The sequence below is a fragment of the Arachis ipaensis genome, chromosome B03 (assembly GCF_000816755.2).
Source record: "Arachis ipaensis cultivar K30076 chromosome B03, Araip1.1, whole genome shotgun sequence".
NCBI lineage: Eukaryota > Viridiplantae > Streptophyta > Magnoliopsida > Fabales > Fabaceae > Arachis > Arachis ipaensis.
In genome coordinates, this window is record NC_029787.2 from 128,648,399 (window position 1) to 128,660,335 (window position 11,937).

The following is an 11,937-nucleotide window of genomic DNA, read 5'->3' on the forward strand; positions in this document are numbered from 1 at the left end:
ATTACGTAGATTTTCTTCTAATGTGTATAGTTGAGAAATTGTTACGGATTTTATTAGTTAAAATTAATTTTTAAAATTAAAAGAATTGTTATGAAAGAATCTTAAATAGATAACTAAATCACAAGTATCAATACCTTTATACAAAAAGAGTCTCATAATAAAATTTTAAATGAATTCATAAATAAAAGAAATTATTTTCTAATTTGATTTAATTTGTGAGTTGTTTTGGTCTTTTGAAAAAGATTAGAAGAATAACATGGTGTCCAAAGGTGAACCACATAATAGTATCCGATTATGAATTGAGCGCAGTGCAGACTGCAGAGCGACAGGCAACAGGCAGCTTAGCTATGGGAACTGTGATTGACTCTCACTTCTTGGCTCTCACTGCCATCATCACTGTATTTATTCTCTCTCTACATGCATGCTGCTTATTTTCTTCAACAAAATATTCAAGATATTCATTTCGCTTTTTTGTAGATTGGGTATCAGTTTGTGTTTTTCATCATCACTGCCCTCCTCAAATTTGACAAAGTTACTGATTTTGCCGGTATAATTCATTCACACTTCTCTTTCATTCTTCCTCCTACCGTCTTCTTCACCCTTTTTTTTTTCCTTTGAAGGAAGTACCAATTTCATAATAATTGCTGTGTTGACCCTCCTGCTCAAGGGATCATGGTATTTTCGACAGGTACCTATGCCAATTACATTCTATTTCCATCTCCTTTCTCTTTTGTATCGTCGCTCGCTTATTCAAATGCTACCTTCACAGATAATCCTCTCTTTCTTTGTTGTATTATGGGGTCTTCGCCTCGGCCTTTTTCTCTTATTCAGGTAACCCTACAAATAATTTATATTAATACAGTAAAGTACCATTGTAACTTCTGATTACCCCGTCATCAGGATTCTGAAGTGGGGAGAGGATCGACGCTTTGACGAAATGCGGAATAATTTGGGAAAATTGGCCATATTCTGGACATTTCAGGTTTGGAAGAATTTCTCTCTACCTTGCATATGCAAATTGGGAGCTTGTGTTTGTGTTTGATTTAATTTCAAATATTGCAGGCTGTGTGGGTGTGGACAGTGAGTTTACCTGTTACAGTGGTTAATGCAAGCAACCGAAATCCTTTCATACAGCCTCAGGATGTGATAGGATGGATTTTGTGGGCTGTGGGTTTTATACTTGAAGGGACAGCGGATCATCAGAAGCTGCGCTTTAAACAGTCTCCAGAAAATAGAGGCAAGTGGTGCAATTCTGGTCTCTGGAAATATTCTCGCCATCCAAACTACTTTGGTGAGGTTAGTCCTTTCATCTTATTGATTTCAATCAAACTTTGAAAAGTCCATGTTTATGTTTACTCTACTACATGATTATGTTATCTTCTTCTTTCTGTGATTATAATATTGCTCTGTAGCTTATTATATTCTTCTTCCCCCTGCATAAGCAATCGTTTACTGTGGAAAATCTTTTTGAAAATTAATGAGAATTGGAATGAGTTCCATTTATTCTCTCTCTCTTGGTTTATCCCTAAATAGTATTTCTTCTTTTATTTAAACCTCTAGTCAAGAATTAATGGAGCTTCATGAATACTTAACTCAGATGTTGCTTTGGTGGGGAATTTTTGTGGCATCCACACCAATACTGAAGGGAGCTGAATGGTTGGTAATCATTGGACCAATATTTCTCACTTTGTTGCTTCTTTTTGTCAGTGGCATTCCAATGCTTGAGGTTTGTTCTTACCCGATTTGGTCGAAACTACGCTGCCACCTTTTTTTGCCTTTGCCGATGATTAATTGCATAATGTAAGCAGGATTCAGCAGATAAGAAGTTTGGAAATGTAGATGGATACAGGATATACAAACGGAGGACTAGGTTTGTTTCACCTCCTCAATGTTATTTATTTTCAGTGTACATTTGAGAGATAACACTAAGCCAATTCAATGTTTCAGCCCTTTAATCCCGTTGCCACCACCAATCTATGGAAACTTGCCCTCGTGGTTCAGAACAACTTTCCTCTTTGAATTACCACTCTACAGTCGTAATCTTCCACAAGAAGGACTAGACTGGTGAGCAGCAATTCTAATTCCACTTGCATGACACTTTGTGCAAAAATCTATTCTGCCATGGTAGGATTCATGAGCGTGGGTGTGTCATACTTATCTTGAGTAACATTCAGGATTGTGTTCCTGATGTATCATGTAGTGTCTAATGAAAAGTTCGAAAAGAGTTATTGACATTTGTAACTAGGATATTATTCAAAAGCGCTAGATTATGCTCGAAACTAGATGATATTTTCTAAGCTTGTTTGTTATTGCATGCAAAAGCCTTAAACATTCCCAGAATCCCGTAACAACTCTGAGACCTGAGAGCCAGTCTTCTAACTATTAACTTTGTTGAGAACCTTGCTTGGCTACATTGTCTTCTGATGCGGACTTGTTTACAAGTTTCACTTTCTGTTTGCTCTGAATGAATGATTTGCAAAGGCTTTATAGTTGGTGTCAATGATAAGTGTTACTAAACTATTTACTGTCTTTGTAAGGTGTAGAACAAGCAGCGGGGAAAGCAGCAATGCTCAGAAAATTGACTAGCACTTGCTTCTTTCAACTTATGCGATTCTTTTGTTGGTATGCATTGTAATGATACACCATACCAATTACCAAGGTTGTAGTTGCCATCTTCGTGTTTGTTCTCATAGGTTCTTTTCTTTAGGGTTGCACATGGATCGGATAATATCCGCATATCCGTATCCGATCTAAATTTTGCGGATATTATCCGATCCGCAGAGTCATCGGATCGGATCAGATCCGATCCGATCCGCACTTTGGTAAGATCGGATTGCGGATTTGGCAGTGATATCCGCGGATCCGATCCGCAAATCCGCATATCCGCACATCTCATATAAATAGCATAGTTTAAGAAAGTAAATCCTAATGTGATATGAATTTTAGTGTGTTATTTTATGAATTTTATGATATCTTGTTTTTAATTTTTTATGTTGTACTTCAACTTAGAGTAATTAAACTTAAATCTTGTGTTATTATTTTGTTTTTGTTATTCAATAAAACTTTTATTGATAATATTTTAGAAGTAAATAGGCTTAAACAGGTGAAAAATGAATTTTCTGGATTTTTTTTTGTAAAAGCAGCCAAACAAAATCTTAAAATAGTTTTTTTGAATTATGCGGATATACCCGATATCCGATCCGATCCACATACTTGCGGATCGGACGGATCGAGCCTGAAAAAATGCGGATATCGTATCCGATCCGATGAGTGCAATGCGGATTAGATAGAATTTTAGGCTATATCCGATTTGATCTGATCAATGTGCAGCCCTAGTTTTCTTTTATTCTTTTTCTGGCCTTTTAATTTGGATATGTACACTACACACAATATGAGGTGCGTAAAGCGTACCGCAACTATTTCATCTTATTTGTTATATTGCAGTTACATTCTGTTTGATGCAAATCGATCATCAAAAGTATAGTTATCACATGGCATTGCCATCTCTTTCAACTTACTATACATTATAGCGAAGCCGCAGTTTTATTCGAATTATTAATGTACACGCGTCATACCATCATACGAATAGGAAATGATAACAAAACGGGTGAAAAAAATAGCGTAAAGCTGTTGACTTGAGATAATATTAAAGTTAGTAATGTTATCAACTTACGAGTTGCACAATCAAGCCTCTCCAAACATACTAGGGGGCAGAGGGCTAATTCTGTGACCACATCTTCTGCTGCACTGTACATTAAAAAAATGATAAAAAAAAATCCCCATATTAAGGTCACAACCACCACCAACTCCAATCATTGTTAAAGGAATTGAAGATTCAAGATTCAAGGCCTATTCGCCCATCTTTTCCAACACATGACAGGACATAGCGGTCTGGGGTAATGCTTCATTGGTGTATTAAATTTCATGGCCATAGTGGTACTGACCTACTGTAACATTCATTACACGCATTGTGAGTGCTTGATGTAGTATAGGGTAAAATCAAAGAATATATTCAGGGTAACCAATACCAGAAGACCTCCTAAAAGCTGATGTAAATAAGTAAAGACATATGATGACTATCCCCCAGTGTTATTAATATTATCCAATGAGATCACAGCTCCCGACTTAGCCTCATTGGATGGCCCTGAACCTGAATGTGACATTAGGATATATATCACCCAGAAATGAAGGCAAACAAGGTAAACCAGTGCCCATAATTTTGCAGTCGAGTTCCTTCTCAAAAAGACTGCACCCGTGACAAATATATAATCTAATTGTTGAAGCAGAGAGCCCAATTGTTTCTTGCCAGAATGAATTCTGGCTTTTAAGATTGGCTTCAGCTTTGAATTGGAGAGCTCCCAAATTCCTGATTCTAAGTCGCTAGATGAGGAGGCAGAATTCATATCTGGTGCACCTGATGCCGACATATTCTCATCTAGCAACCTTGACACTGCCTGCAAATTTTTATTCATAAAATTGTAACTCGAGTAGATGACCATTTCCAAGAATTAGAACCATGGCCTCAACAGAAAGCATACCTCAATTCTGAATACGAGACTTGCCTTCTCAGAGGAGAGTGACTCAACCTGTTGACAAGAAGAATTTGTTTGAATGTAAAGTGGTCCGGAACAAGCAAGTTTATGAAGTCCTAACAAGGTATTTGAATGAAAATATCCAAAAATTAACACTTTTCTATTCATTTTTAATAAGCTGAATTCTAAGAACCAGGTAAGGAGGGTTTTGTTGACTACCAATTGGATAAACTCGGACTGGTTAGTCAAGTTTTGTTTGGAGACAGGGAGTCATGAGTAATTGTAAAAATATTACAGACAAATGGACAAGAGATGCACCTTGGCTTGTTTCTGTATTAAATGATCAGTCATCTGTTGAAGCCTACGCTTGAGCTCAACTTCAACTTCCGTTGGTTCTTCTATCTCCTTCCTTGTCATTTCAATGTCAGCTTCCAGCTTCCGCGCCTATGACGTACAAAAGTATATCGAATATGCAGATGAAATTATTCCACGGCAAAATCGAAGCCATTCACCAGGAATGCTCGATGTGAAAATTACAAAGTAGTGTTAAATAGTAGCAGAGCAGCAGTTGGCAGTGCAGGTACAAAAAATAATAATATAAATACAAAATATGAAAACTTACATTTCAAATTTAAATGAAAACTTAACAAAATACTGCAATTCGTTTAGAAGTAAAAAACTCCAAAATGTTCCATAAAAGTAGGAACTTTGTAAGGGGTGAGCCCTTGTAACTCTGTTAAATATGACAATTTTCCTCGCATCTCATTTATTGTTAAGCACGCATTTCAGTCCATGCAAAGTAAAATTTGAACCCCATATGGGTAAACACCTTTTCTCCAATAATGAAACATGACTTGGTTAAATTTTAAAAGCAAGAACACAGACACATTAAAAAAATCCAAGACGTAGAATACCACTCTTAACAAAGCTTTTTTCCATTAGGTGGGGTCGACTATATGAGTCTGGAATGCGACAACGCTTTTATGTTAGTTGTCGCAAACCTAACACAACTCTATATGGATCCAACAACGTCATTGCGTTGTGGTCATGCATAGGAATGCAACAAAGTTTTACGTCGGTTGTCGCAAGCTTAACACAACCTTTCTTGTTTTTCCGGGTTCGGGAGAGACTATGTAAACATAGGCCGAGTTAAGATATAGATACCACAAACTAGAGGAAATGGGATATATAGAAGACTATTCAAGAACAGATACTATAAATAATGAAACATACAGCATTTGAAAGACAAATGCTCTTCAAGGGGGAAAAATCAAATATAGATCAGTTGAAAAGTTCCAAAGCTTACCTTTTCTTGTAATTGTGTAACTTTATCACCAATTATAGAGTGCTCTGCCTCAAGAATTTCTCTTTCAAACTCAACTCCTTTTGAAGACATCTACAACATCAGCATAATTAAACAGATTCAGGAATCAGTATAAATGTTAAACAGCTGCCAAGACTCAAGGCAATCCAACTAAAAGCCAGTGACTATAACAGTTTTAAAGAAAAATATGATAGGATTAGGATCAATAGAAATAAAATAACAGAGACTCCCTCTCAAGACACCCATGCTCAGGAAAAGTAAACAAAAGTAATCAAAATATTTACGCACCCAAATCAGAAAACAATAGCATAACTTACTTGATTTTGTGAAGCTACAGCTTGATGAAGATTGCTCGTGCTCCTTTTGAGCTCTACAAAAGTTTAAAACATCATCAACCTATTAGTAGACCAGCTCATTTCAACATAATTTTGACTAAGCTAGGAGCCTAATAAATCAGAGTGAAACCATGTGTAAAAAATTTAATCTTTTACTGACCATGCCTTGCAAATAGAAATCCAGTATCAATACATATTCTACATCAACATACTCCTAGGCAAGGTTAAAGAACAATCTACTTGAAGACATGAAGGGCCTGTATCGTATAGTAGCCTAGCATAACTTTGCTTCACACCTAAATGAAGTCCTTTGATTGTATACTAACCACCTATTCTGTCCAAAGCATTTAGTACTTTTGAATCATGAATATTCACCAGTCTCTTGATAACAGAATATGCCCAAAGTAATATGTATATGATATTCAATAAGCTTGAAATTAACCTTATAGGCCTAAATTAATCTTTTGCAAACCTTACTAAAAATTCTTATAATCTTCAAGATTTTAATAAATGTTCAAAGCAGGGTACAAAACGTTGGTAGTCAATAAGTCCAGTGAAAAACACTAGTATATGTTGTAAGGAAATAATGTATCACATAATGAGTTGATGAATTTGCAAAGGGGCAGTACCTTCATGAACCGACTCTTTAAATGCAATTTGCTGTCTTAGTTCAGCCACTTGTTTAACCTGGTCCAAAACGTTTAGTAGTTAATACCCATTCAGCATTGTTGCCCAGTGATAAGAATGACTCGGGGATAAAAATCATATATGAATTCAAGCAAAGCACACTGTTTAGTTGATTAAATTCCAATACAACATTCTCATTCTAATTCTAAAATCAGTTACACTTGCAGCTACATCATCTTTAGGAATTGGACTAATCAACTTCATTTGGCTTTATATTTCCAGTCCAACTAACAACTTGGGAAATTTTCTAAACCCTGTAAGAGGGTATAAGATCCTAGGATATTTGCCTCTTAGCAGCTTTCATACACAATATTAATACTCAAATCAAAATATTAGTAATCAAATAAAAATCCTTGTGATAATTAGCAGCAGGTCTGATTTTAATCACAAATTTACACATTTTATCAATACTAGCTACAAAGCTTATAATTCTGCGGATAATATTTGGTGGTAGAAAGTGATCTAAATTTAAACACACCTCTACTTCAAGGTTCCACTGCACTGCTGCAAGGGATTTCGCAAGATCAGCATTAGCAGTCTGCAACAATGCAACCAGTCCAAACTTTATCAACAATAAGCTTATCTAGATATCTGTGGAGCTTAAACATCATTATAAATTATTCACCAAAGGTGTAGCCAGTTATACATCATATGAACATTACCATTTCCAATTGATATAAATAAAATGGCTTAATCCTTAAACTAATTAAATTAACATGCCTCCAGTTTAGCTAATCGTGCAAGAACTTCCATTCTGGTATTATTATGTTTCTGCTTTTCTAACTCAGCAGCTTCCATTGTTTCCATCATGCTGGTCTGAAGCTGTGAAGCCTGAATGAAGGAAAAATGAGTTTTAGACAAATAAGCAATACAAATAAAAACACTACCAACAATCGGTCATCTAGTTATCTTTAAATCAATTTTAAGCTCGTTAGAAGAAATTCCTATACTGAATCTGGAAAAGTCAATTTATTTCTCCTGTCATAGCACCAAGAATACCAAGCAGGAGAAACTACAATGATTTTGCCAAGATTTGACAGTAATAATAATAAAGAACAATTTTAATAACTGTGGTAAGATTACCTCCTGTGCTTGTTGTTTAGCTCGCTCCTCTAGTATTTTCTCTATACTTTGCTTCTCCCCCTCTAATTTGGCCACCATATTCTCGAGTTCCTTGATGGTATTCAAGGCTTTAGCTTCGGCTTTCTCGGCAAGGATCCTCTCCCTCTTCTTTCTCCGTTCCTCCCTCTCGCGTTCACTTTCAGAATCAGATGTTGAGTCAGAATCTGTATCTGAATCAGAACTCCCATCATCACTTGCCATGGAAGAACCCCTTTGCAAATGATCAGATGTTGGATGTCCCAAGACTACTTGAGGCCCATCCCTTTCTTTTATTGCACTTCTCAATTGACCTTGATCAACATCTCCAGCAATCTTACCTTTGTCCACCTCAGGTATTGTTTCTGCATCCACTTTGTCATTGGCCTGCAAAGATTGTGGCTGAGAAAGGCTCCTATAACTAAAACCATGATGATTCTGTTCATTTTCCTTGCCATCTGTCTCGACCACAACCTTATTGGCAGTGTCGTTATTACTAGTATATTCTTGTCCTCTCATCCATTTATTATCAGTCTCAGATTCCACATTGGAATGCCTCTCTGATGAACCAGATGAGGTAGACTCCTTCCCATCATCACTAGCTTTCCCACTCGGTTTAACTTGTTTAACAGAGTCCAGCCTCTGCAAAGAACTTGAAGCACCATTAACACTTTTTGGGTTCCTCTTGACATCTGAAACCGATAACCCCGACGACAAACTCTTGTGCTTCCTATTATTTTTGGTCAAAGAACGAGGTGAAGGTACCCCATTACCCTGGCTGCTCCCAGGAGCCGTAGGCTGAGTTGGAGAGCTGAGGAGTTCGGTCCAATCACCATCAGTGAGTGCAGGGTTAGGATTAGGTTTAGACGAGGGCTTAGCTGCGTTAAGTGGAGCTGGCTTGCTAAAATTGGGATCGCTACGCAGCTTTCCATGGTAGTCGTTGTTCTCCAGTGGTTTCTTCTTCAATTGATCCTTGAGAGACACGGAAGCCCCTGATTTGGCAGGAGCAACGTCAATGGCACTGGGTTCACCGAGTCCAAGCCTCTCGTTCTTGCGAAGAGATTCAGCAGCTTGCTGGTCGATCTGAACCGCCCGTTACGAAATTCCCAAAAATGCAATAGAGGAAAAAAAAGATTATAAACATGCTGTTAATCAAATTAACATGGAGAAATTGCTATTCCCTAGATTTGGATAATTAATTGACCATGACAAAGAATTCAAAAAATGTAGTAAAATGAGAAGGCATCATTGTTGGAATAGTATAATTTGCCTGATGGAGAATGTTCTCGGCGACTTTGAGCTTGGAGGAGATCCAATTGGCCATTGAGTTGCCTTCTAAGTTTGAGCTGCTGCTAATTCTGCGACTGTCGAAAGAAGAGAGAATCAGCGCGTGAACCGACAAAGGAAACGGTTAAGAGCCCAAATTGGTGCATGATTAGCGGAAGGCGGGAATTTGAGCACGTTCTGGGGATTGCATAAGAGAAGAGTATACGTTGGTTGATTATGTGAGAGGATGAGAGAGATGATGATGTATGGTAAAGAAGACGAAGAAGGAGGAGGAGGATGGCACAGAAACATGTTTCACAACGTTTGGGCCTAATAAATTTGAGTGAGGCACACAGCTTCGTTTGGGTCCTACAGACACTGAGCGTTACCCAATCATCTTTCACCCGACAACGACCGAACAGCGAACTTGATGGGCTTCAATTTGGGTTTCTTATTCATAAGGCTCAAAATATGGTTGTAATCCAACTCAATTCCATTCGACATCAAACGGCCCAAGCTATACCGTTCAAGAGGTACCGATGCGCTCCTTTGACCACAAACCTCAACAAATAATCAAGACTGTTGCAGTGATGGTTTGGTTAAGTGGCTAAATATGTTGCATTTGAATCTTAAATGTGTGTTTGAGTATTCGACTTAATGTCTAAGATTGGGAATGGTTCAATTCTTCCTCTATAAAAATAGTACAAAGAATTCGTTGCAAGTTTAGTACAAGGTGCTTTTGTGGGACGTCTTCCAGCTTATAATATAAAAGGTGTACTTTTTCATTGTACAGTCACATAATTTGTAAGTAAAATAAAAATATACGAGTAAAAGCTTTTTATGAGATATTAAACTTGACAAGATAAATGAGAAAAAAACAAAAGATTCACTTTGGAAAAAAAAAATCCTTTTGCCATATAATTTGTCTCTATTTTTTTAATCGAGTGATGATTGCCTTTTTTTTCCCTAAATATTCGGAAAAAATATCGATATTCTCTCTTAACATTTTTTCGTCTTATTTATTTTCTGAATGTAATCATTTTGTGTATATAAAATTTAAAACTAACTCTAAGAAAATAGGTGTCATTTCTGATGGCTTTTGTGTTTAACGTGATTAGCTAGGATGGCTATATGACTATATGAGCGCCGAGCTACTAGGAAAGAGACACGTGACGGGTTCACTTTCATATGGGGATATTTTTCATCAGGTTGAAGAGACGGCAAATGTGCTAATGAAAGACAGTAATTGTTTCTGTGAGTGTCATTTTTAAGAGTTTAAGAGAAATCCATGTATGATATAAAAATTTAAATAAAAAGTAAATGTTAAAGAGGCCCTATTAAATCAAATATAAGGCGAATACTCACTAACAAAAAAGTATTGGTATTCTAACTTTCTTTTATCTTTTAAGCATATATCATCCTAACCCTAACGAGACATAAGCGATGAAGTTGAACATGTTTGAAGGAAAAGTGTGATGCATGTCTCATGTTGAACATGAATCCTTGTGATCATTTGCAGGAAAACTTGGTCCACATTCAGATTCTTGAGAGCAGAGGTTTCCATGAAGCATAATCCTTCTCTCTCTGCAAACCCTTTTGCTTCTTCTTCCTCCACTTCCCTTGTTTGTTCCAGATCGCACTTGTTCCCCACCAGAATAACCACCATGTCTTTCCCTCCAAACTCTCTCAACTCCACCATCCATTTTCTCGCGTTCTCAAAACTAGATCGCCTTGTTATGTCATACACTAGCAATGCCCCTAATGCTCCTCGGTAATATGAGCTTGTGATTGCTCTAAACCTGCACCCACATTCTATATAGTTATAATATATAAGATGTAGGTTATAGTATCTATAGTTACCATAGTTATACAATTTTAACTATACTTAAAAAATTTAATTAAATTTAAAATAATTTTTTTAACAATATTTTTAATTTAAAATAAAAATATTATTAAAATATAAAATATTATTACTTCTATTTTTAACTAGAGATATGATAGAATCCACAGGAATATAATTGTCCTCAATAGACAATATAATATGATTCTAGTCATTCTGGTCTAGAATAACCAATCCTATCTATCAATTAATCATCAGAGACCATGTGTAAGTAATGTCGCTAGCTATTTTGAGTTTCAATTATTAAAATCAAAATAAGCCATAAGAGACATTCTTCTTCCACAATACCTAATTGCTTTGGTTGTGTCTTGTGTGGTTGGTTGGTCACTTCCCACCGAAACCTTCATTAGCAGCTCACGTGATGCAGTGATTGCCTGGTTGGACTTTCAATCACTTTCCCTTAATCTATGTGACATACATATATCTAGGCTTTAAAGTGAACAAGTTCACATCTTGGATTGGATTGGAGTGGAGTGGACCCGACTCACCCAATATTACGCCTTTATAATTTCACTCCATTAAAGGAGAAGGGGAAAANNACCGCCACTCTTTGAGTTCAATTATATATGCATGTCAATCCCATCAATTTATGATCATGATGCAGATTGCTTAGCTTATTTGAGATGAAGAAGACAAGAGGGTGGAGGAGAGAGTTTTGCTTTCTCCTTACGAAGATGCTGCAAGTGAAAGAAGGGTAAATTGGGAGATTGTGCGTATATAATGTTAGACAAAAAAATAAAAATAAAAATTTTTCTTATTTAATATTTATTAATTATTATAATTATTTGTTGTAAT

The 11,937-nt window shown here is 36.4% G+C and overlaps 3 protein-coding genes across 6 annotated transcripts in view; 1 reads left to right on the forward strand and 2 right to left on the reverse strand.

The window, feature by feature from the left end:
- Positions 217–3,490, forward strand: LOC107631755. 2 transcript variants are annotated; one of them, XM_021119794.1, is made up of 11 exons: positions 217–398; positions 478–547; positions 621–688; positions 770–831; positions 901–982; positions 1,063–1,296; positions 1,598–1,726; positions 1,809–1,870; positions 1,948–2,064; positions 2,538–2,697; positions 3,337–3,490. In XM_021119794.1, the coding sequence occupies exons 1-10, from the start codon at positions 348–350 to the stop codon at positions 2,584–2,586; spliced, it is 924 nt and encodes a 307-aa protein (XP_020975453.1). In that variant the 5' UTR covers positions 217–347; the 3' UTR covers positions 2,587–2,697; positions 3,337–3,490. The 2 variants fall into 2 exon arrangements, with proteins under 2 accessions (XP_020975453.1, XP_016190784.1); XM_016335298.2 differs by lacking the exon at positions 3,337–3,490 and having other exon boundaries at positions 2,544–2,677.
- Positions 3,692–11,032, reverse strand: LOC107631754 (golgin candidate 2). Of its 2 annotated transcripts, none has more exons than XM_021119793.1 (10): positions 10,738–11,032; positions 7,962–8,706; positions 7,599–7,709; positions 7,357–7,416; positions 6,821–6,878; positions 6,174–6,226; positions 5,839–5,928; positions 4,851–4,976; positions 4,539–4,586; positions 3,692–4,454 (listed from the first exon to the last, which is right to left on the reverse strand). In XM_021119793.1, coding segments are annotated over exons 1-10 (1,671 nt in total). In that variant the 5' UTR covers positions 10,740–11,032; the 3' UTR covers positions 3,692–4,076. The 2 variants fall into 2 exon arrangements, with proteins under 2 accessions (XP_020975452.1, XP_016190782.1); XM_016335296.2 differs by lacking the exon at positions 10,738–11,032 and adding an exon at positions 9,247–9,574 and having other exon boundaries at positions 7,962–9,059.
- Positions 10,917–11,937, reverse strand: part of LOC107631756 (ras-related protein RABA6a) — a 2,599-nt gene continuing 1,578 nt past the window's right edge. Inside the window, exon 2 of one of the 2 annotated variants that reach the window (XM_021119797.1) lies at positions 10,917–11,054. In XM_021119797.1, the coding sequence (XP_020975456.1) occupies positions 11,036–11,054 (19 nt within the window). In that variant the 3' untranslated portion in view covers positions 10,917–11,035. Of the gene's footprint in view, positions 11,055–11,681; positions 11,820–11,937 lie in introns of those variants that run through there. The other variant, XM_021119796.1, reaches the window with a different exon arrangement.